The sequence below is a fragment of the Trichomycterus rosablanca genome, chromosome 27, assembly GCF_030014385.1.
Source record: "Trichomycterus rosablanca isolate fTriRos1 chromosome 27, fTriRos1.hap1, whole genome shotgun sequence".
In the NCBI taxonomy this organism is placed as follows: Eukaryota; Metazoa; Chordata; class Actinopteri; order Siluriformes; family Trichomycteridae; genus Trichomycterus; species Trichomycterus rosablanca.
Genome location: NC_086014.1, coordinates 1,166,099 through 1,192,900, shown reverse-complemented (window position 1 = coordinate 1,192,900; position 26,802 = coordinate 1,166,099). Strand labels below are relative to the sequence as shown.

General features: G+C 43.3%; 1 protein-coding gene across 1 annotated transcript; it reads left to right on the top strand.

Moving 5' to 3' along the window:
- Positions 1-665: 665 nt before the first annotated feature.
- Positions 666-26,323, top strand: LOC134304071 (neuropilin and tolloid-like protein 2). The gene is made up of 9 exons (XM_062989618.1): positions 666-936; positions 7,907-7,963; positions 8,585-8,725; positions 9,071-9,319; positions 11,444-11,491; positions 11,750-11,877; positions 13,854-14,082; positions 24,910-25,023; positions 25,316-26,323. The coding sequence occupies exons 1-9, from the start codon at positions 912-914 to the stop codon at positions 26,035-26,037; spliced, it is 1,713 nt and encodes a 570-aa protein (XP_062845688.1). The 5' UTR covers positions 666-911; the 3' UTR covers positions 26,038-26,323.
- Positions 26,324-26,802: the final 479 nt, after the last annotated feature.

Below are 26,802 nucleotides of genomic sequence, written 5' to 3'. Positions count from 1 at the left end.
AAGGTCTTTGGGAATCATGATCCCCTCTCATCTGTTGTGAGCAGCTCCTTAGTTTTCAGCTGAAGCAGGTGAAGGGTGGTTATTAGGTCCTGATGGTTTAATCAGGTTGTAACCCAACTTTAGGTCCTACATACTAACAGTAGGTTATAATATCAGCAATATTGTGTAGGGGTTTACATTTACATTACATTTTATCCAAAGCGACTTACAGATGTGACAGCATACTGTCAAAGCAATTGTGGGTTAAGGGCCTTGCTCAAGGGCCCAACAGTGGCAACCTTCTGATTACTAATCCAGTACCTTACCCACTAGGCTACAGCTTCCCTACAGGTTGAATAATATCCTGCTGCTCTAAAATATCACATCATTTATTTTCTTTGTGTATTTTCTGCATATTTCAACTCTTTAGCAAATGTTAAAATTATAAATCCTATTCTTCTTTAGGAGGGTTAAATATTTCCCATTCTAACTGCTCTATGGACCCTTTGGCTTTCCGTATGGCGCTGTGACTGCGTGCGTCTTCCCAGGCGGAGACTTGCGCTCGGTGCGCTCTGTGCGCACGGTGTGTGTGTGAGAGAGAGTGTGTGTGTGTGAGTGTGTATAAGAAGCTGCTGCCTACGAGCATCTGCTCATTCAAACCAGCAGCTTCTCGGAGAATCTGACCACTGATCGGAGATATAAATGAATCCACGTTTCTAAATGGGATTAACGGGACGGCGCGGTGTAACCGGGGGACTCGGGTGCGCGCTCGGGGATGTCAGAGGTTCTCCAGATCTTTTGTAAAGCAGATGGAATTATTCGGGTGGAGTAAAAGTTGAGATTTTTGAGAAAGCACAGGCGCGCTGGATTGCAAAGGATGGAGAGATAAAGGAAAAGAATAAACCGAGCTTTTGTGGAAAAGGGTGGAAACAATGCGCGGAGTGGAAATGCACAGAGGTGAGTTCAGCTGCGTGGGTTTTTATTCTAAGGATTTGCAGCGGTGCGTAAAAACACGTGTCGGTGTGCAAAACAGGAGCGTTTCAAATCCACGCACTGGCATTAGAAATAATCGTTTGTTGGTGGGAAGAAAAACCTTGACGTGTTCAGTCTGAGCCGATTTCCATCTAACAAGTTGCTGGTGATAAATCAGGACTGAGGTCGCCACCTACAGGTGCAGCGTTTGATTAATAAATCATCACATCGCTCATAATAAATGTATTATCTGTAAAGTGTGAGGGGTTTGTGCTGGAGTCCGCATGCGTGATGGGATCCACTCACTCACGACTCAAGCTCCTGATGTGGGTCCTTAATACAGCCTGTTTATTATAGTGCACACACAGCTGGATACAGCTGGACCCCAAATCACATACTGATGTGCCCAATTATGCCTGTCCAGTCCTGCAATGCTTAAATAGACAATAAATGCAACTGAGACACAATTCTGCCTCACTTCATACTAATCTGCATCCTCATTTTGGATCATACTGGATTTGGAGCTACACTATATAGCCAAAAGTATTTGGACACCCGATCCAAGAGCTTGTTTGACACCCCATTTCCAAAACAAATCCTGTTAAAACAGAGCGACCTCTATGTGATCATTTCTGCTAGAACGCCAGCCACTTATGTCTGTGGGAATTTGTGTCCATTCCGTCACTCATGTGGAGGTTCTAGTTCATTCCAAAGCTGTTCAGGGAGGCTGAGGTCAGGGCTCTGTGCAGGACACACATAGTGCTTTTCTTCATGTCTTTATAATAACAAGAACAAGAAGGGGTCTATCCTAAAGCACGTCATTTTATTTATATAACTGATTTATTACACACTGCTGTGGCTGAAACACATGAATTCAAAAAAATAGAAAGATAGTGTATGTCCAGGTAGTGTATATCACTGTTTCCTTATAAATATATAAAACAACCCAGATAGTATGGACTTTACTAAATGATCTACCCTGATCCACAATGCGTGAGCAAGGCTGGAACAGATCCTGGACAACACACACACACACACATCGGACACCAGTCACAAAAGGCCGTCATGGCTGCAGGTTTTCAGACCGACCAGGCAGGAGTTTCACCAGATACGACAGATTTTCCCCCTCGTTTTATTTTCATTACGCGCTTTATCCTGGTCAGGGTCGCAGCAGGTCTGGTTCCACTGGGAAACACTGGGCGCAGGGCAGGAATACCCTGGACAGGGGTATTTCATAATAGTGGATAGGATCTCTGTATATAAACCTTGCCATACAGGGCTTTTCTTTTTGACTATTTATTTTACACTTCCAATTTTTATGCTTTGAATTTAATTAATTGTGTTTTGTTTTGGCCCCAAATTTGCTGTTACTGTTCCTCCTATAAATTCTATACCTGTAAATAAAAGTATTTAAGTACTTCAGCTGCGTTCAGCATTAACGGCACTAAAAGCGAGAGTTTAGAAGATTTAGGAAATATAGTCTGCTGAGTTTGTTTCCCTAAAAGCCCCACAGATACTGAAGCAGGTCAATAACGTTATCACTCATTCTTTCTGGGAGAAGACAGGAGCACATTAATGTGCTGATAAGGGGCATGTGTCTCTAAATTAATGCCCACGATGCCCACCCCTTCTGTTTGGCCAATACAACCAACCCTTTAAAATTCTCATTTTTGGACAATACAGTGACTTGAAAGTAATAACCCTAGGTCACTGGGTTGCAGACAAAAATAATAAATAAACTAATTTAACAGGCACATAAACACGGAATGAACTTGTACAAATGCCCCCTTGTGGAGGCTTTACATTACATCTTGTAGGCTCCAGTGGGACCAGATTCCCACCATTAAGTACATTATTAAGTATATAACAGGGTATAATGTTCCAAACACGGTCTGAGCTTTGTGTTTCACACTCCTGTGGAAACAGATTTCCATTCCAGAAGGTCAGCAGGAGAAGGTTTATGAACTAAGATCATCACCCTTGGTAGATAATAAGTCTCCGATCGTTCGGGTGTGAAAGTCACCATTCCGGAAGAATCCCCCCGATTTCTGCAGCTCTGAACTCATCCAGCGTTTCACTCGATTTGTTTGTGTGTCTGAGACAGCCAGTGCAGGCGCTGATAAACCGCGAGCCTGATCTATAAGCTTAAAGGCGAGAGGCTTATCTGCAGGTCGCACGGTGCACGGGTGCCGGATCGTTTCTGATGAGCAGAGTTAATGTGGGCATTAATTTAGAGACACATGCCGCTTATCAGCACATTAATGCGCTCCTGTCTTCTCCCAGAAAGAATGAGTGATAACGTTATTGACCTGCTTCAGTATCTGTGGGGCTTTTAAGGAAACAAACTCAGCAGACTGTATTTGAAAAAAATCTCGCTTTTAGTGCAGTTAATGCTGAAGGCAGCTGAAGTGATTAAATACTTTTATTTACAGATCAGATTTATTTATAGTAGGAACAGTGAAAAACAAAACACATTTAATTAAATTTGCAATGTTAAATTCTATTATTAAAATTTCCATTCAAAGCATAAAAGCTGGAAGTGTAAAATAAACTGAATCATGACACACAAGCCGAGGATCACCTCCAACATTGAAAGCACTAAATGGATTGGTGTATAGCACATCACTGTTGAACTACGAGGTTGGGGAAGCAAGCAATAAATGGAGTGGTGTATAGCACATCACTGTTGGACTACAGGGTCTTAAAACAGCTCAAGCTTAAAAAAGAACAGTTGGATAGCTAAACTTACAGATAGGACTAACAGTGAAGTAAAACGGTGACAAAAACTGAGTGACTGCTGTTATAGGACGTGTGTGTGTGTGTGTCCTTAATACATGTATAGTGGGAGATGCTCTGTTCACAGTATCGCTATAAGTGATTCAGGAGTCGATTCGTATGAACCGAAGCTTGTGCACGTTCTGGGTGTCTCTCAGTCAGCTCTCCGTTTTCACGGTTGTTAATGAATTCTGTAGTTTTAAATAACACCAGAATATTACAGACTACACATTATTCTGTAGTTTATCTCTGTCTTTACAGGTGGGATACTTAATTAAACTGGCTTTTACCACAGAGCTATAGTGAAGTCAGGCTCGTTCTGTCCGTGAAGCTAAAAGTTAGCTCACCTGAGTTTCCTGTCAGTATCCTGAACTAGCGAACTTAGCATTGTTGTACTTTTGCTTCTACTTGGTTTTGTAAAGTAACGTTTTATGCTCTCAACTACATCAAAAGCAAGAACAGCTTTACGATTTACGACTAGCTGTAACTGACCACAAATTTCTATAATATCGCATTGAATAAAGTAGGTAAATGTATTATCTTTTTGAAGTAAATTTAGCTTGTCAAGCTAACAAAAGCTAATGGGGCCCGATTTGTTCTACCTTATAGAAATGTCCTACTGTAGCGCAGATTTATAGATATAGTAAATATTTATAGTAAAGATAGTAAAGATTATAGAAAAGATTTATTCTTATTCAAACTAGACTTAATAGATCTATATGTTATTATAAAGTATAGATGATACATCTTGATATATCTATATGTTATTATTATGCATAGGTAGTACATCTTTATAGATCTATATCTTATTAAATACTATAGGCAGCACATCTTGATAGATCTATATCTGATTATAAAGTATCTTATCATAAAGTAAAGATAACACATCTCCATAGATCTATATGTTATTAAAAAGTATAGGTAACACACCTTGATATATCTATATGTTATTATAAAGTATAGATAATACATCTCGATAGATCTATATGTTATTATAAAGTATAGATAATACATCTCGATAGATCTATATGTTATTATAAAGTATAGATAATACATCTCGATAGATCTATATGTTATTATAAAGTATAGATAATACATCTCGATAGATCTATATGTTATTATAAAGTATAGATAATACATCTCGATAGATCTATATGTTATTATAAAGTATAGATAATACATCTCGATAGATCTATATGTTATTATAAAGTATAGATAATACATCTCGATAGATCTATATGTTATTATAAAGTATAGATAATACATCTCGATAGATCTATATGTTATTATAAAGTATAGATGATACATCTCGATAGATCTATATGTTATTATAAAGTATAGATAATACATCTCGATAGATCTATATGTTATTATAAAGTATAGATGATAGATCTCGATAAATCTATATGTTATTATATAGTATAGATAACACATCTCGATAAATCTATATGTTATTATAAAGTATAGATAATACATCTCGATAAATCTATATGTTATTATATAGTATAGATAACACATCTCGATAAATCTATATGTTATTATAAAGTATAGATAATACATCTCGATATATCAATATGTTATTATTATGTATAGGTAGTACATATTTATAGATCTATATCTTATTAAATACTATAGGTAACACACCTTGATATATCTATATGTTATTATAAAGTATAGATGATAGATCTCGATAGATGTATATGTTATTATAAAGTATAGATGATAGATCTCGATAGATGTATATGTTATTATATAGTATAGATAACACATCTCGATAGATCTATATGTTATTATAAAGTATAGATGATACATCTCGATAGATCTATATGTTATTATTATGTATAGGTAGTACATATTTATAGATCTATATCTTATTAAATACTATAGGTAACACATCTCGATAGATCTATATGTTATTATAAAGTATAGGTAGCACATCTCAATAGATGTATATGTTATTGTAAGTGGTAGCACATGTTGATAGACATATATCTTATCAAACACTATATGTGGCACATGTTGATATATATATATCCTATTAAACAGTATAGGTAGCACATTTCTTTAGATCCAAATTATTCGCGTTTCACTTAACGAGTTGAAACAGATGTACGCATGCTCAGTAGGACATCTCAGTGGGTAGAATAAATCGACAGAATACCCGCCCAAGTTCAAGGTCAGCACACGGAAGGGGGCGGATGTCCAGTAAGGTTGAAAACGCCTGGTCTACAGTGCTGAAATATGGTTCATCATCAGGGAGTCTGGATGCTGAAAGCCTGGTACAGTGGGCTAAATTAAAGGAGGAATAACTGCAAGATAGAATGCCACAGAACGCAGTTATCTAAATAATATTTTGGCATGTTTGGTGTGATACAAGTGAGCTTTACTAATGCTCACTAATGTTCTGGTGGCTAAATCCCTTGTAGTGATCTAAAATCTAGTGTAAGCCTTTTAGAATAGTCGATGCTATTAAAGGCGTCCACAAACTTTAATACAATTGACAAAATGGCTTGTTTGTCTGAATAATACCATCAATAATGGACTTCAGACAGAAGACGCATCCCTAATAACTAGCGTTATCTGTTTTAATCTGGTTTTGGGCATTACAGTGGCGCATTGGTGCCACACAGTGCTTAATAACTGCCTTTGGTTGTTTGTCAGTACGCATTTTTCAGCCTCGAAAATGATGCCTGTAGGTGGACTGACTGCTCCACAGTGACAAAAATGTAGAGGAATGAAAGTGTGCTGCTTTTTCAGAATGTATTACTACCCTGATCATGATTGGGCCAGTGATAGCGCAGTGGTTAAGGTACTGGACTAGTAAACAAAAGGTTGCCGGTTCAAGCCCCGCCACCACCAAGTTGCCACTGTTGGGTCCCTGAGCAAGGCCCTTAACCCTCAATTGCTCATTGTGTTCAGCTCATTGTGTAAGTCGCTTTGGATAAAAGCGTCTGCTAAATGCTGAAAATGTAAAATGTAAATGTAATGGAGCGCGTACTGGGAATGATAAGATGTCGGATTCGTTACGGCTCTTCCTGCAGCTTCTTCACGCAACTGCTCCATGTCCTCATACACCGTTCTACCCACAATGCCACTGGCGTCTGTCCGCAGAATGGACCGTGATGTCAAACACCACCGCTCTTAAAGTCGGAGAGATTTTAGAGCTTCAGTCTGAGGAGCAGCTAGTCGAGGCTTGAGGCACACACACACACACACACACACACAGAATTTTCAGCACAAACTGTTCATAAGAGGAATTGATTTGGAGCCGAATACAACTGAAAAACATGAAATCTGAGGGCTGGATAGATAATATGACAACATAACGTTTTGTGTGTCTGTGTGGCTTTTCTTTAGGTTACTGGCTACTAATTGCCCCTAGGTCTAAAAAAACAGCTTGCAGTGCCTACTGATGTACTGTACTGAAGTACCCACAGTTCCATTGGATCTGGCTCTGACTATGTACTGAATATAAAAAAATACAAAGAAGGAAAGTGTGCGGTGCCCAAAATACCTAATCGTGCCCCCACAGCAGCCGTACTGTGTCAGCGCTATGTTAGCATAACAGATGTTAGGGGTTGGTGAGGACATTTTCAGGATACACAATATACATTACATTAATATGTACAATCTGGTCCCACTGTGGTGTACAAGATGTAACATAAAGCCTCCACAAGGGGGCGTTTGCGCACAAGTTTATTTAATTATTATTATTTTTCTCGCGACCCACCTAAGGGGCGCTACCCAGGGTTTGAAACTCCCTGCATTACAGTATTTACTTTGCTATGGTTGTCTAGCGAGTGACTGTAAATCTGCATTTAATAAAAAAAGCGTGAAATCTTCCCCGGTGAGCTTTTTTTTAGACTGATCAGGATGGGAGTGGGTCTGGAGCCTAGTCTGGGAACCAACCCAACTCCATACAACCAAAGTCTAGGATAAAACCTTGTACCTGAGATGTGCTGTGCCACCCTAATACACATCATGAATAATAAATAGTTAATAAATGAATATAAAAGTCAGAATTCATATATATTTTAAAGCCTAAGTAATTCCCTATTATATAAAGGTGTTTCAGGTGCTTGGTATAATGCTGCTGTGATGTCTCAGGTGGTTGCTAGGGTGTTGCTAAGCTTTTTGGACTATCTACAGTGTTTTAATGATTCTTTTCCCCCTCCTGCAGCCTGGATTCTTCTGTTTATAATAGAAGAGGGCTTTGCTCTGGCACAGAGGATCAGAGGTAAGGTTCAGTATCCTCACTCACATTTTTCTGCATGCACTGTGGCATCAGGGCTTAACACACTCAGTTACTCACTCAGTCAGTCACACACTCAGTTACTCACTCACTTATGCCTACTTGATATTTTAAGCAGCTAAGATAGCTTTTGCACGTTACAGGCAGGTTAAAAGGAACCAGACACAAGGAGAACATGTACACATGTGCACCCAGGTTACTGCGTGGCGTCCAATTTATCAGCTCTCAAACGAGTCAAAATGAAACAACTGTTGAATAAGCGCACTTTCAGAGGGCACTGCACGAAAAAACGTCAAGCTGCTGTGATAAATATAGCGACATGGGGATAGGAGTACTTCAGAAAACCGTTGTCACTCAACACAGTCTACCACTGCATCAGGAAATGCCACCTAAGGCTGTGTTATTTAAAGAGACAAATACAAAAAATGGTCAGAAAAACACTGGAAATCTTTCAGTTTGATAGAGGATGATGAGAATTAACAGACCACAGATTCTTGTTTGTGTTGCATTCTACAAAATGTCCCAACTTTTTATGATAATGGGGTTTGTATTTATTTTGATCTATTCCTTTTAATGACCCTGATCTGATCCCATCTATCTTTACAGAGACGCAGAACGAAGATGGACCTGCAGCCAGAAATGAACAGTGCGGTATATGGACCAAGACCATCAGTGGGGGCCAATTTATGTCCCCGAACTACCCTAACAGCTACCCGCCCAACAAGGAGTGTGTGTATGTCCTCGAGGGTAGGTAATTAAACCCAGATCCAAGTGTATTACCGAGTGGCCTAAAATTCCTGCTCTATGGAACTGATGAGTGATTAATGTGATTAACGTTGACCTCGAACGAACACTAATGATATCATTAATAAAGTTCTCTCAGGGGAGACGTCCTCTCTACAACCCCGACCAATCGGAAGTAAGCTCGATTTTCTGGGCCATACGGTATTTTACTAAAAATCCAACTGGATGTTTCAGAATGATGTGGGCTGATGGTATTAAAACTGCTCGTATGCATCAGTACATTTATTTATTTAATTTCTATACACATAATTGTTGAATGCTCAATCATACCTTTCAACCCCCCCCCAGCGCTGCCTCGCCAGAGAATCGAGCTGGCCTTTGACAAGAACTACTACATCGAGCCTTCGTTCGAGTGCCGTTTCGATCACCTGGAGATAAGAGACGGACCCTTCGGCTTCTCCCCGCTCATCGATCGCTACTGCGGCCCGAAGAGCCCCGGCGTGGTCACCTCCACCGGCCGCTTCATGTGGGTCAAATTCACCAGCGACGAGGAGCTCGAGGGCCTCGGCTTCCGGGTTAAATACACGTACATAGCAGGTAGACTTTTACAATTCATCCTGGTCAGGGTCACAAGACGGGAACAGGGTGCCGATCTGCCAGCCAATAGCGCCGCTGAGATTCGAACCTGGATCTCAGTGGTGGTGGACTAACATGACAGACCCACTGTTCCACCCAAGCGCCCTCTAAAGCAGGGAACACAAAACGATCTGGTCCCACTGTGGCTTACAAGATGTAACGTAAAGCCTCCACAGGGGGGCGTACATGTACAAGTTCATTTTGTGTTTGTGCCTGTTAAAATTGGCCTCACGACCCACCCAAGAGTTAATAATGCTCTAAAATAAAAGAAACTACACCTAAATAAACACACACACACACACACACTTAGGGTGATTTGTGATACCTCCAGTTAGCCTAAATACATGTCTTTGGATTGGGGGTGGGAGGAAACCCACAAAGACACAGGGAGAACATGCAAACTCCACACAGAAAGGACTCTGCGAAGTACCCAGACAGCACAGTTAATCGTATGCACCCATCCTAATGAAGTATTTATCCAGTCCTGATGAATATATTACTACTAAGCAGATAATAGATTATATATTTAACATGAGCACATGCAGTATTAAATGTATCACACACACACACACACTGATTTATTGCAGTAAACGTCAGGCGGTGTGTTATTCTGCGTATTTTGCTTCGCCGTACCATTTTTCTGCTCTCGTGCACAAAATTCAGCTCCTGTTAAGCATCTTTGACAGCAGGTTTGTAAGTGGGGAGTACCGTGTATCTACAAGATCTGACGTCTGCTTTATTTCAACAATGACATTTTCTTTCCGAGTACAGACGGCTCTGAACATCTAATACCGATGTTCACGTATACAAACACAAATACAAACAAGTAGAACTCTTGGTTACTCCTGGTGCATGTAGGGCAGATGTAGCCTAGTGGTTAAAGTACTGGACTGGGGTTTAAGCCCCACCACTGCCAGGTCGGCGCTGTTGGCCCCTTGAGCAAGACCCTTAACCTTCAATTGCTTAGACAATAAACTGTCACAGTACTGTAAGTCACTTTGGATAAAAGCGTCTGCTAAAATATAAGGTTTGTATTACTATTGATTGGCTTTATGGCTCTTTAAAGCACAGATTGTGGAAGCTTTAAGCTACGGTCATTTTGCTGTGCTTTACATTAGCAGTGAGGGCGGCACGGAAGAAGGTCCTGGGTTTGATTCCCAGGTGGAGCGGTCCGGGTCCTTTCTGTGTGGAGTTTGCATGTCCTCCCCGTGTCTGCGTGGGTCTGTGATATTCCGCGAGCGCACCAGCGCCGAGATTCTGAACTCCTCGGTTCGAAACTCGGCGTTGCCACCGGTCGGCTGTGCGCCATCTAGTGGGCATAATTGGCAGTGCCTGCAGCAGGCACGTTTCTGCTAGGGCGGGATCTTCAAATGCTGTGTAAGGACCCTGATTGGCAGATGTAGAGGCGCCTGTGCAGAGCGCATGGGCGGAAAAGGGTTCCGCTAAAGGCTGAGGAGGCGTGAGCAGCAATATACCCACCTCACCTGCAATCAGGGATCCACCAGCAGCGGAAGACAAATTGACTAGACTAAATTGGGAGAAAATGCGTGAATAAAATAGAACAAACACGAACTGATGAACCTTGTGTAGCCAGTAACACACCAAAGTGTGTAAAACATGACGTTAAAATCCTAATAAATAAATACAGAAATAAAATACATTTATTTTTCTCAGCCTCAGAACTCTTGCTGTAACCAGAGTGCCAGACGAAGCGTTTCTGATTTATTTGATGGATTTAATAGAATAATTGTTGCTGCGGCTGCTCTACAGACCTATCGGTATCTGTTTAGTAAACACGGCCGCTCTTCCTCGTCTGTCTTTTTACGTGCTCCAGTGAGCCGCGTTCATCTCTTACTAATCAGCAGATGAACTGAATCGGCTGCTGGATTGAAGAAAATGCGAAAAACTGCAGTGACATGGATTAAGTGGTTTAATGTCTATAAACTAAAAGAATTAAATAGAGTGTATCGTATAAATAAATCCTACTGTGTTTTTTGTCCTATATGCACTAATATAGTAGAAGCAGCTCTTTTAAAGCCGACTTTACCCCCAGCCTAATTTCCTTCGTCTGCCTTATCATTTCAGACCCAGATTTTAAACTGCACGTGGGTGGACTGTTAAATCCCATCCCAGGTAAGCCCCTTTATCATTCGCTGCCTCCTTCTATTCCGTCTGAGGAGCTCTGTGTGTGCTGTGAGGCTGACTGAGAGCGATCCGTTCACCCCGGCATCAGTGTGAATCCATCTCATCCTTGTAAGTGTGATTTCACCAGTCCTTATTTCCTCCAGCGTCTCCATTCGCACCCGTTTGTGTCTCAGTTTTTCCTCCTGCTCTGTTTTTTCTTCCTTTTTATGGATTTCTTCTCTTTGCACCCATTTCTCCTCACTTCAGACTGTCAGTTCGAGATCAGCGGCTCGGACGGCTTCGTCCGGTCCAGCCAGGTGGACGAGGAGGACAAAGTGAAACCAGGCGATGCTCTGGACTGCATCTGGACCATCCGTGCACCTCCTCATTCCAAGGTCACCTTTTCACTTCTCATCTCACAACCTGAGCACCCCTAAAATAAAACCCCTCAGTATTGATTAGCTCACGGGGGATTTCCAGGCCCCCGAACCCCTGTCTGTGCTAAGGAGACTTTTTGAAGGCAGGCTGAAATTAGCACTGCAGCGTTAGCAGGTATTTGGCCGATGATGCAGAAACGGCCGAAGCGCAGAATCAGCAGGAGCAGGAATACATGTCGGGGTGGAGGAGGTGGAAGATGGATAGGAGATTACACGCCCATACAGGCACAAACTGAACGAGAACACTTAGCATGCTTCAAACACATTACAAAATAACAAGAGGGAGTTGAAGGAGTCTTCTAATGTTTAATAAAAACATAGATATAGCTTAATTTATTGATGATTGGCCCATCATCAGTTCATCAAGAGAGCCAAATCCATTCATCTATTAATCCATCCAACAATCCAGCCACAAAGTAAACAGAGCCAGTGGCTGTGGGTGGATGGATGTATGAATAGATGGATGAATAGATGGTTGGACGGGTAAATGGATTGATGGATGAATGGATAAATAGATAGATGAATGGATGGAAGGATGGATCTGTCTCTGTGGATGCCTGGATGAATCTACATTTGGTTATGTTGAGTGGATGGATGGTTGGATGGGTGGATGAATAGAAGGATGGATGGACAGAACAATGGATGAAAGAAAAGAAGAAGGAATGGATCGGAAGATGGATGGATGGATGGATGGATATAAGCATGGATGGTTGGATGGATGGATGAATAGATGGATGAATATGGATGGATGGATGGATGGATCTGTCTCTGCATTCCTGGATGAATCTACATTTGGTTCTGTTGACTGGATGGATGGATAGAAGCATGAATGGATGGATTAATGGATGGATGGATGGTTGGATAAATGGATGGATGAATAAATGAATAGATAGACGAATAGACGGATGGATAGATCTACACTTGGTTTTGTTGACCGGGTGGATGGATGGTTGGTTGGATGGATGAATAGACGGATGGATGGATGGAGGTGTCTTGATGTATGTGCTACAGATAGATAGATAAAATGGATAGATTTAGCTTTACAGATGGACATGACTAAATAAATAAATGTATGTTTCCAGCCAGCTATACATCCATGTTCCACATACTGATCAATAAAAGCCTTGTTCATTAAATGAATGGGTGGATGGATGAAGAGGTGGCAGAATGAACGGTTGATAGGTAAATAGATATTTGGCTGGATGTTGTGTAGTCAAGTAGCGGCTGAATAAATAAAACAAAAGTAGAACACCTAAATATAGAGCGTATATTACAGTACCCAGAGGGCGTAACATAATCCTAACGTGTGATGAATTACACACATACATTATCAGCTGATGCTTTGTGAGTTTGTGTGTATTCCGAACATTTTTCGATTAAGCACTTGCTTCACTTCACTACAGTGTGTGTGGTGTGTGTGTGTGTGTGTGTGTGTGTGTCAATACTGACCACAGAGCGACTCGCAGGCAATAAATCACTCCTGTACTGGACCGACTGGGAATTTAAAGTCACTTTAAACTCCAAAATCAGGGATTTATTTTCAGGAAAATGTGTTTGGCACAGACCGGTCAGACATAATGTGGCTGTGACATAATAATAATAGGTAATAAATAAGTGATATTACATAATAATCATTAAAGACGTGTCAGTCAAATGCAGGCCTTGCAAAAAAAAAATCACATTTTTTATATTTATAACTTTAATCTCAAGTTCCTAACGATAGTACAAGGTAGCAACTGGAAGATTATCGGTTTGAATCCAGGCTTTGCTATGCACCCACTGTTGGACCCTTGAGCAAGGCCTTTAACCCAATCTGGGATATGCGGGAATATAATTTCCTTCTACTGTACCCGTGTATCTGTGTGTATGACCAATAAAGGCGTTTTTCTTCTATATGTTCACATGTTTGAAATTCCATCATTTCGTACCTGCAGATCTACCTGCGCTTCCTGGAGTACCAGATGGAGAACTCCAACGAGTGCAAGAGGAACTTCGTGGCCATTTACGACGGCAGCAGCGCCATCGAGAACCTGAAGGCCAAGTTCTGCAGCACGGTGGCCAACGACGTGATGCTGGACAGCGGGGTGGGAGTCGTGCGCATGTGGGCCGACGAGACCAGCCGCCTCAGCCGCTTCCGCATGCTCTTCACCTCCTTCGTGGATCGTGAGTATCCACGGCTCCGTCTGAAGGGAACGAGGGCAAACACGAACCGTATAGTGCGTCGTTAGTGCAGTGGAACGTTAAGTGGGGATTTAACTGGTATCACATGTGTGGTGTAGTTCTCCCAAATATCCACTCCAGTAAGCTACAATATTAGTTCCAGCAGTATAGCAAAATAAAGGTCATGTTTATGTTGATATTAAATATTAGGGGCAGAGGGCAGAAATAAATATATATGAAGAGTGAGGGCCAGTGATAGCTCAGTGGTTAAGGTACTGGACTAGTAAACAGAAGGTTGCCGGTTCAAGCCCTGCCATCCCACTGTTGGGTCCCTGAGCAAGGCCCTTAACCCTCAATTGCTCATCGTGTTCCGCTCATTGTGTGTAAGTCGCTTTGGATAAAAGCGTCTGCTAAATGCTGAAAATGTAAATGTAAGAGTGTAGTCCGAACACACCAGGTTTGGTGGGTCTACTGGCTTTGGTAGCACTTCAATTCACAGATAGAGTGGCCGGGTCCTTTCTGTGTGTGGAGTTTGCATGTTCTCCCCGTGTCTGTGTGGGTTTCCTCTGTGAGCGCAATTGGAGATACACAATTGAATGAATGTGTAATAATCAATAAGTGTAATAAAGTCTATTACTTATGTGAACAGAGATACGAGCGCCGTCTAGTGGACGATTACTGAACTACAGGTCTCAAGGGAGTTTTAAACAATTGGACTGGACATTCGGTTTACCAGATTTTGTCCATTAAATTCGACATTTGTTACATTTAGGTCTGTTAAATCGAGGTTCCACTGTATATATATATATCAGACTGGTGTGTATGGATTGGGCTACACCACCGGTTGAGACCAGAGCGTCCTGGACTTCATCAAGTCTTAGAAAACTGCTTGAGGTTCTTAAGGTGGCTGTACCGAGTCAGATTAAGAAAGTTGAGAGAAGTCATTCATATTTCATCCCTTAACGCGCTCCAGGCAGGTGCCACCGCCAGTGCTGGCACGCGAATATAAAACCATTAAATAAAGATCTGCTCCGGCCTGCGGCACTGCACTCTGATTTCAGCTCTCATTTAAAGTGTGCGCGCTAACGGCAACAACACAAAGGTCTAATACCGCCGCGCTCACATCCGGCGTAGCACTAACACTGGCAGCCGGGCTAATGTCTGGAAATAAACATTTATGGTACGTGTTTTTTTCCTGACTAGGCTTTTAACCGATCTAAAATGAGGAGTTAAATCATCGATTAGGGAAGTAAAGTGTTCTTGGTGCAGTACGAGCAGCGCAGAGAACACGGGCGCTCGCGGTCCATTCGGAGAAGCCTACAGTTAATTCAAGCTGACGCCGTACACAGCAGCGGTATCAAAAAGCCAATTAATCCGGCTCAACCCGGCTCAACCCAGCGCATTTTACAGCCTCACGAGTCAGAATTAATAGAATGGGGGCGTTATTTATCTGTCACTGATGAATGAGCATCGCTCATGATTTAGGCATTTACTGGGACTTGTGGATCTGTGTGCATGTGGTCACTCCCAAATAAGCTACAAACTGATCAGAGATGGCCAGAAGTGGTCAATATTGTTTCAACCTAGTCTTAGTTGACCCACACATGGATGTTATCAGTCCAGTTTTGGTTTGATTTAATCTGTGTGATCTGTCTAAATCTCTCTTTGGGTCCATATAAGGGTTTGAATCCTAGTGTACAACCACAATAATCACCTCGTTTACTTTAATGATTATTAATTTCTGCCAAAAAAGGGCTTTTAGATCAATAAGTGATGATCTGGGTGATTAAATGCTTGTGGTACCTTGTGTAAAAGCCTTACTTTATTCGTAAAGGTACAGTTGCAACCCCTGCTAAATAAAATGCATTGTTATATCTCTGAACGTCTCTGCAGGGCTCGGTTTCACTGTAAATGAAGTCGAACGATGCAGCAAATGAAGACAGACAATAAATGATGTGATATTTTAGAGTAGCAGGATCGTTTGAGACAGTTATTCAACCCTTAAATTAATACTGCTGAACTTAAGACCTACTGCTAGTCTGTAGAACCTAAAGATGGGTTGCAACATGATTAAACCATCATTTACTTTTACAGTACTGTACAGTACATCATTTACAGTACTGTGACAGTATACAGTCTGAGCAACTGAGGGTTAAGGACCTTGCTCAAGGGCCCAACAGTGGCAACCTGGCAGTGGTGAGGCTTGAACCAGCAATCTTCTGATTACTAGTTAGGTTTAATAACCAGCCTTCATCTGCTTAAGCTGTGATGTTTTATATAAACACCACCAAAAGATTCAGGTGTTTAAGGTGTGTTGCAGCCATAGTAAAAACTAAAGAGCTGCTCATAGAAGGGGGTCAGTTCATTGCACCAAAAGGACGAGGTGTATACGAAGACTTCCAAGATCTTGGACATTCCTCGAGACACCATTAGGAGTGCTGCCTGGTTCCAGACTAGCTAAAATTGGTTTGCCAAATAGCTAAATAAAGTTTGAATAGTAGCACAGCTTATATTTTGTTTGCATATAGCTTAATGTATGTATGTGCTTTGCACAGTGCTATATTGATACCCGTGTGCTCCCTAGTATGTCAGCAAACACATCCCTCCTTGTTTATCCTGGCTGATTTAGGAAACATCGCATGAGCGTCTGCCAGATTAATGAATGAAAAAAGCGACGTGTTGTACACAAACAGCTTATAATTATCACCGAGAGAAGCGTGGCTCCTGCTCCAGCATGTGATATTTGTATTAAACACCTGGATCATCAGTGGAATTAACGGCGCAGTGGCTCGGTCACCGCTGTAGCTCAGAGCGGCGGGCGTGCCCCCCATCAGAAAGCCAGTAAACAACGCCGACGCAGCTCTCTGAACCCGCGCGGCAGGCGAGGCCAGATTTATTACCTCCATCAATCAAGCGGCGTACGAGCTCGGTCTCAAACCGTGCCGCCTTTGAACCGAACAAACAAAAGGAAAATGTCAGCGCAGGTCGCTTCCGGCGCCCGATCCAGATATTTCATAGTCATAACGACCCAGAATACACTTCTGAGGACGAAATGTCAGGGGCGCGCTGGCTGTGAGGTGTGTTCGGGGTGTGTCCGATATGGAGAGTGGCGCACGTCTGACTGAAACGAGGGAACGAGTCTCATCTGAAAGCCGTAAGAGACACATTAATCTTGATAAAGCGCTGAAGTGGCGCCGCAGATTCCACTGTCACTCTGAATACACTTCTAATAAGTGAAGTGAGAACAGAACAGACCTGATCCTGCCGTCCTCGCCTCTCTCAGTTTATTTTTGAATTCTCATTTATCTCTTTCATATTGTCCCACTTTCCTCTACTGTCACAAGTTCACATACAATCATAAGAGACGGAGTAGGACAGAGTAATCTGAAGGTTGCCGGTTCGAACCTCACAACTGCCAGGCAGTCAGGCTGACATTGTTGAGCCCTTGAGCAAGGCTCTTAATGATCAATTGCGTGCAATGTTTGGATAAAAGCATATGCTGTATGTCATTAATTTAAATGTTCGTTTGTCATGGCTTTTTGTGATTCTGTTACCTAATACAGCGGTACCTTGTAACTCGACAGCCCATAAACTCGAAATCTTCGAAACTCGATGCCCTTTGTTGTTAAATGTGTACCCTTTAACTTGACGTTTCCCTTAAATGATGAAGAAGCATAAGGAAACAATACAGAAGAAGGTAAAGTGCAGGTTTTGTTGTATTGTTGTATATTTCAGTGTTTTTATATTATATTTGTGTTATTTTTGTCCCCCATGGGGATCAATAAAGGAATCTTATCTTAGTTTCAGTGTATAAGTGTCAAAAACCTCATTATTTGACATGAGCCTAAAATATGTGCAGTTCCACGGGACCATGGACGCATTAACAGGTTTCCCAAACATCCTTATGGGAAAAAATACCTTGAAACTCAACGTCTTTTAAACTCAACGCCACTCCCAGAACCGAGTGACGCTGAGTTTCAAGGTACCAGTGTAATTAAATCAGAATCAGAATCAGAATCGGAATCGGGCTTTATTGGCCAAGTATGCTCACACATACAAGGAATTTGCTTTTGGTTACACAGATGCTTGCAGTGCACGAAAAATACAATACAGACAATCTTATTCACACAGCTCACTCTCTCTAACACACACATTCATACCTGTAAACATAGAAAACATTGTAAACATTTAGCATGTGCAATTTACATTGTAATTTTAAAAAGGTGCAGTTTTGTGCAATATAAAAACTATAGAAAATATAAAAATATATAAATATGAAATGCAAGTAAAGGTGAAAATCCTGTGTATGCCATTACATAAATGAAATAGGTAGTTTTTGATGTGCAAGTGTCCCGAGTATTAACAGTACAGTAGTGTTCAATTGTTCATGAGCGTAATGGAGTTTGGATAAAAGCTTCTTTGTAGCCTGGTCGTTCGGGTCTTCATGTGGCTGAAGCGTCGGCCTGATGGAAGGCACCGAAACAGGTGATGACCAGGGTGAGACGGGTCAGTGATGATTTTCTCTGCACGCTTCCTGGTTCTGGAGGCATGCAGGTCCAGCAGTGTGGGCAGCTTTACACCGATGGTCCTCTCTGCAGACTTGATGATGCGCTGCAGTCTCTTGGTGTCATGTTTTGTGATAGCGCTGCCCCACACTGTGATGGATGTGGTGACGATGGACTCTATGATGGCTGTGTAGAACTGCACCATCAGCTCTTGGGGTAGGTTGAACTTCCTCAGCTGGTACAGAAAGTACATCCTCTGTTGAGCCCTCTTGATGATGGAGTTGATGTTGCTGTCCCACTTCAGGTCCTTGGAGATCGTTGTGCCCAGGAACTTGTAGGACTCCACAGCCATCACAGTCCTGTCTAGGATGGTGAGTGCTGGCAGGGTTGGGGGTCTCCTCCTGAAGTCCACGGTCATCTCCACTGTTTTTGCTGTGTTCAGCTCCAGATTGTTCTGACTGCTCCAGAGGACAACCTGATCAACCACCCGTCTATAAGCAGACTCATTACTGTCACTGATGAGACCAATGACTGTAGTGTCATCTGCAAACTTCAGGATTTTAACAGAGGAGTCCATGGAGGTACAGTCATTTGTGTACAGCGAGAAGAGCAGTGGGGAGAGTACACAACCCTGTGGGGCACCTGTGCTGATGGTTCTGGTCCCTGAAGTACACTTTCCCAGCCTCACCTGCTGTTTTCTGCCAGTAAGAAAGTCAGTTATCCACTGGCAGGTGGAGGCTGGTACGCTGAGTTCAGCCAGTTTGCTGTGTAATTGTCCTGGAATAATTGTGTTGAAGGCTGAGCTGAAGTCCAGGAACAGAATTCTTGCATAAGTTCCCGGGTGATCAAGGTGTTGAAGGATGAAGTGGAGACCCATGTTCACTGCATCGTCCACCGACCGGTTGGCCCGATAGGCAAATTGCAGGGGGTCTAGCAGGGGGTCCGTGATTTCCTTAATGTGGTTGAGAACCAGTCTTTCAAAGGACTTCATGACCACAGAGGTCAGGGCAACAGGTCTGTAGTCATTTAGTCCTGTGGTAGTTGCCTTTTTGGGAATGGGTATTATTGTGGAGCATTTAAAACAGGATGGAACCACACACAGCTCCAGTGATCTGTTGAAGATCTTAGTGAAGACAGGTGCAAGCTGGTCTGCACAGGTCCTCAGGCAGGAGGGAGAGATTCCATCAGGACCTGGGGCCTTCTTGACTTTCTGTTTTTTAAAAAGTCTCAGCACGTCTTCCTCGCAGATCTTCAGGGCAGGCTGGATGGGTGGCTGATAGTCAGATGGGTGTGAAGTGGTGTTGGATGGGAGCTCGTTGCTGGGCTGTTCAAACCTGCAGTAGAATCTGTTAAGGTCGTCGGCCAGTTGACGATCTCCCATTGTCTGTGTAGGTGGCCTTTTGTAGCTGGTGATGTTCTGCAGACACCTCCAGGCGGTTGATGGCTCATTTGTGGACATCATGCTGCTTAGCTTGTTGGAGTAGTTCTTCTTTGCAGCCTTGATCTCTTTGGTTAGGGTGTTCCTTGCCTGGTTGTACAGCGCCCGATCCCCACTTCTATATGCTACCTCCTTAGACCGGCGCAGCTGTTTCAATTTGGCATTAAACCAGGGCTTGTCATTATTATATTTAATGCGAGTCCTGGTGGGAACACAGATGTCTTCACAAAAGCTGATGTAAGATGTCACAGTGTCCGTGTGTTCATCCAGGCTGCTTGTGGCATCATCAAACACACACCAGTCTGTTAATTCCATGCAGTCCTGAAGCCTTTCTTTAGCCTCATTAGTCCATTTCTTCACCGTGCTGACCACAGGTTTGGCACACTTGAGCTTCTGTCTGTAGGTCGGGAGAAGATGAACTAAACAGTGGTCAGATAGTCCCAGTGCTGCACGAGGGACAGAGCGGTACGCACCTTTAAATACAGTATAGCAGTGATCTAAAATGTTGCTCTCCCTGGTGGGGCAGGTAACATGCTGTCTGTATTTAGGTAGTTCGTTGTTAAGTTTTGCTCTGTTAAAGTCCCCTAAGATGATGAAAACAGAGTCTGTGTGTTTGTGCTCCACGCTGAGGATCTGATCAGCGAGTGCGCTCAGTGCCTCGCGCGCGCACGCTTGAGGTGGAATGTAAACAGCAACAAGCACAACTGATGAAAACTCCCGCGGACAATAAAACGGTCTACAGTTCAAGAAAAGTGATTCCAGATTAGGGCTGCATGTTCTCATTAACACTGTCACATCTGTACACCAGCCTTGGTTGATATAAAAGCAAATTCCGCCGCCTTTTTTCTTGCCGGAAAGCTCCGCGTCGCGGTCCGCTCGGTGGAGATGAAAGCCGTGCAGGTGGAGCGCGCTGTCCGGGACGGAATCGGTGAGCCAGGTCTCGGTGTACGAAGTCCGCGCTGTCGGAGTTTGACGAGCGCTCCGGCGCGCTTCCCACGTCTGCGTATCCGCCTGCGTCTGCTCAGGAGCGCAGCCGCTCCGCTGACCAAAATGTCCAAAAAACTGTCCGAAAATGAAAAATCAGGAAATATACCTGGTGGCATGAGCTGCCTAATGTTCAGCAGATCTTCTGCGCTGTATTGGAGTGTGTTTGGATCACACATGCCATAACAAACAAACAAAAACAAACAAAGCACTACGGAGCTCCTAACCAGTGTCGCCATCTGCGGCGCCATCTGATGTTGGTCTGATGTTGATGTAAAAGACATAACAATACAAATAAAACCTGAGAATTTGAGTCCTTTCAGAATTAAAGGTCTTGATCAGGTCAGGGGCCCAACAGTGGCAGCTTGGCAGTGGTGGGGCATGAACTGACAACTTTCTGAATCCTAGTTCAGTACCTTAACCGCTGAGCTACCAGTGTTCTAAATTCCCAAAAATGGCCTTAAAGGTCCTTGTCAGTGATTAAAATTACTACAGTACAATAGTACAATGACTGTTTAGAATGTGAAATGCAGTACCAGTTGTTCACGGAGCCTCGGCCACCCCTTCCAGACATTGCCGATCGTATCTGTAGGTAGGTGCCTGACCGGCTGATAGCACCGCTGGAGATTTGAGGCCTAGATTCCAGCTGTAGTTTGTTTGTTTATTAGGATTTTAACGTCATGTTTTACACTTTGGTTACATTCATGACAGGAACGATAGTTACTCATTACACAAGACTCTTCAGTTCACAAGGTTATATCCAACACAGTCTTGGACAATTTAGTATCTTCAATTCACCTCACTTGCACGTCTTTGGACTGTGGGAGGAAACCGGAGCTCCCGGAGGAAACCCACACAGACACGGGGAGAACATGCAAACTCCACACAGAAAGGACCCGGACCACCCCACCTGGGGTTCGAACCCAGGACCTTCTTGCTGTGAGGCGACAGTGCTACCCACTTAGCCACCGTACCGTCCCCAGCTGTAGAGAACAAGCGTCATTTAGTTTCTGCTTTCTCTCGTTATCTCCTCCTACGTTTACTTTTACGGCATTTAGCAGACGCTTTTTATCCAACGCGACTTACAATTGTGACTGTGCATACTACAAGAGGGTTAAGGACCTTGCTCAAGGGCCCAACAGAGGCAACCTGGCAAATATGGGGCTTGAACAAGCGACCTTCTGATTACGATTGATGAATATGTTTGAGTTGCTCTCTCCTGCTCTTCTCTTTCTGTCTTGCTTTCACGTTCTGTCTCTTCTGCTCTGTCTTTATCGTTCTTCCCTTCACTCCCAACACCTCTCTCTCTCTCTCATCATTTCCAGCATTTGCATCCTTTCCCTCTTCTTTATCTTTCACTTTCTCCATCATTCTTAGTATCCATCAGGATCTCATTCAGACCTCTCTCCTCCTCTCCTCCTCTCACTCTCTCTTTTCTACTTCCATTCCGAGCTTCTCATTATCTTCTAAATGTGCCGCTCCATCTCTTCATTCCGCTCTCATTATCTCTGTTTCTCTTTCTTCGCGTTTAGCGAACACATTGGCACTCGCGCCGCGTTCATTCCGCGGCTTAATGAGTTTGGAAGTGAGCGGAGAAAGACGCGGTCTCTCCTACGGGGGGGACGAGAGGCGCGTTACGACCTCCTCATCTCGCTGTCACATGCACTTAGCCACACTTCAACAACCAGCGCCACAGTGCGTGGGTGCGAGGTTGTGTAGCTCACGTTTAGCAGGGTTTTGATGGTGATTTTAGGAATACTCCGCAGCAGTTCTTAAACCTGTGAGTCGGGAGCATGTGGGGTCACCGGTGATTTTGAAAAAGAGACGATATCTGAAGTCTTGGTAGATCCACCTAATCAGGGTGTGGGACTGTATTTCACTGCTTTTACTGTAGCTATAGTCATATATAGACCGATCAGCCATAACATTAAAACCACCTCCTTGTTTCTACACCCACTGTTCATGTTATCAGCTCCACTTACCATATAGAAACACTTTGTAGTTCTACAATTACTGACTGTAGTGGATCAGACAAAGCAGCGCTGCTGGAGTTTTTAAACACCGTGTCCACTCACTGTCCACTCTATCAGACACTCCTACCTAGTCGGTCCACTTTGTAGATGTAAAGTCAGAGACGATCGCTCATCTATTGCTGCTGTTTGAGTCGGTCATCTTCTAGACCTTCATCAGTGGTCACAGGACGCTGCCCACGGGGCGCTGTCGGCTGGATGTTTTTGGTTGGTGGACTATTCTCAGTCCAGCAGTGACAGTGAGGTGTTTAAAAACTCCAGCAGCGCTGCTGTGTCTGATCCACTCATACCAGCACAACACACACTAACACACCACCACCATGTCAGTGTCACTGCAGTGCTGAGAATCATCCACCACCTAAATAATACCTGCTCTGTGGGGGTCCAGCAGAACAGCATGAAAGGGGGTAACAAAGCATGCAGAGAAACAGATGGACTACAGTCAGTAATTGTAGACAAAGTACAAAGTGCTTCTATATGGTAAGTGGAGCTGATAACATGGACAGTGAGTGTAGAAACAAGGAGGTGGTTTTAATGTTATGGCTGATCGGTGTATACTCAAACGTAGCTTTAAACATTTTTAACATTAGGTTGGTGCTAATCAATCAAACTCTACAACTTTGAAGAAAAGAGATGAGCTTGATTAATGAGGGTGTGTTATTTGAAAGCAGAGGTGTAGGAGAGGTAACGTAGAAGAGAATGTGAGAGGAAACACGGGGAGTGTGTGTGTGAGAGAGAGAGAGAGAGAGAGAGAGAGAAGTAGATCGTGGGGATTTAGATGGATGTCAGAGAACAGGAGGAGAAGAATGAGGAGAGAGAAGAGGAGGAGAAGGTGTGAGAGTCAGGGTTCACCAAAACAGCCGGCGGCTCTCTGAAGGCGACATGTCGCTTTCCATTACCCACGTACCTCTCTTCTCCCTTCACCCTTCTCTCTCTGTCGCTCTCTCGCTCTCTCACTTACATGCTCTTGTATGATAAACACATGTAGGTTCAGTCCACAAAATAGAAGCACTAGATAGAAAGACAGACAGACAGACAGATAGATAGATAGATAGATAGATAGATAGATAGATAGATAGACAGACAGACAGACAGACAGACAGATAGATAGACATACAGACAGATAGATAGATAGATAGATAGATAGATAGATAGATAGATAGATAGATAGATAGATAGATGACAGACAGACAGATACTGTAGATATACAGATAGACAGACAGACAGGCACATATACACAGACAGACAGGAATTATAGATAGACAGATAGGTATACAGACAGATAGATAGATAGATAAATAGCCAGACAGAAAGAAAGACAGATAGATAGGTAGATATATAAATAGATATACAGACATATAGATAGGTAAACAGACAGACAGATAGGTAGACAGACATATAGACAGACAGATAGATAGATAGACAGATAGATAGGTCTACAGACAGACAGATAGCTATATAGGTATATAGACAGACAGACAGATAGATAGGTATACAGATAGACAGACAGATAGATAGATAGACAGACAGATAAATAGGTCTACAGACAGACAGATAGCTAGATAGGTATATAGACAGACAGATAGATAGATAGGTATGCAGACAGACAGATGGATAGGTATACAGACAGACAGAAAGATAGCTAGATAGGTATATAGACAGACAGACAGACAGATGGATGGATAGGTATACAGATAGACAGACAGATGGATAGATAGACAGACAAGATAGATAGATGTAAGTAGAGAGATCACTGGGTTTTCAGACAAATGTCCCAACTGCTGTGCACATGATCAATAAATGACTTGACTAATTGACCCGAGTTTCAGTTCTCTTAACTATTTTAGTCTTTTGGTTTGTGGTTCTCTCGTAGCTCCCTGTTCCAGCAACACGTTCTTCTGCCACAGCAACATGTGCATCAACAACTCGCTGGTGTGTAACGGTGTGCAGAACTGTGTGTACCCGTGGGATGAGAACCACTGCAGGGGTGAGTGTGTACTTAAATTAGCCTCTGTTCTCTGTGACTGAACTGACATTTGTGGGATGAACTTTGCCTGCAGCTCCATTATATAACGTCCTGATGAACAGAGTTATAAAAACCCTAGAGAGGCTCACTGTAATTCAGACAGCTTAGGTCGAGTAACGGAACACAGCATCAGTGAAGTGTGTTTATATATCGGATCAAATCAATCCATCGAGCCGAACCCACCCATCCATTCATCAAGCCACAACCATCACAGGTCTTCCTAACTCTTCCTGTGTTTCCTGTCCATATCTAGAGCGAAAGTCTAAGGGTCTGTTCCATCAGATCACCAAGACCCACGGCACGGTTATCGGCATCTCCTCCGGCATCGTGCTGGTCCTGCTCATCATCTCCATTCTGGTCCAGATGAAGCAGCCGCGCAAGAAGGTGGTTTCACGCCGCCCGGCCGTCTTTAACAAATCCGGCCTCCAGGAGGTGTTCGACCCTCCGCACTACGAGCTCTTCTCCCTGCGTGACAAGGAGCTCTCGTCCGACCTGGCCGAGCTGAACGAGGAGCTCGAGAGCTTCCAGAAGATGCGCCGGTCGTCCACCACGTCCCGCTGCATCCACGAGCACCACTGCGGAGGCGGTAGCGCCAAGCAGCACCGGAGCGCCCTGGGTTCCATGGAGCTGTCGTACCACAACGACTTCTCCAAACCGCAGACCATGAAGACCTTCAACAACAGCGGCCTGGGAACCTACAAGAAGAGCTGCTACGGCTACAAGCAGACTCACGAGTGCGCCGAGCAGGTCATCGAGGACCGGGTCATGGAGGAAATCCCGTGCGAAATCTACGGAAGGGGCGGAGCTATAGGCGGGACTGTGGGCGGGGTGATGGCCGGCGCTGTTGGCGGGGCGACCGGAAGCATCAGCAGCGGATGCAGCAGCATCAGCATCCGTAACCACGGCACCATACGCAGCAACAACGCCACTACCGTACCAGACGCGGGTCAGCGCTCCATTTCCATGGACTTCTGAGGGGATGGATGGCGGTAATGTGGAGCAGACGAAAGCCCGACCAACACGAGACTCTTTTTTTTGTCCTTAATTCTTGTATTAATCCGATTGATCGTCTTTGAATTATTAAACTCTCCAGTCACCTTGACTACTAGACCTTAAAACAGACCTTAATGACCGAAAACCATCACCAGGGGTGGACAAATCAGTAGCCTGGGCGTCCGGGTTACATATCTGGGGTTTTATTTCCTGAATATTTCGTTGCCTGTTGGACAGATGACTGTAATGGTTAAAAAGTTAGTTTTGGAAGCTGTAAATTGTCATGAATCATGAATCGTTGTCATGAATCTGAAGCTCGGTGCTCATTTATGAATCTTATTATTTTTAATTAGTCAATGAATGATATTACTGATAGACTGTATTAGCACAGTGAGCTAATTAGTATCTTAATAGCTGTACTGACTAACTTGCTTGTCAGATTTATTTGTTTAACTCCTTGTACAATGGACGTCGTTTTCAAGCTACTTTACAGATTTCAGGACCAAAAAAACACGGATGAGCAGGCTGAGGGCATCAGCGTCAAGGAAAACCTCCCAAAACACTACAAGGAAGGACCCAGACGCATCGGGACCCGTCCTCCTTGCTTAAATAACAACTGGTGATCACTGACAGTTTTTATGTATGTGTTTTGGAATGCCCCGGTTGGGGTTACACGTCTAAATGCACCCTAATAGTCTTGACTATTTAATCATCCTGCCATTATCTGGCTAACACAACATCAACTCA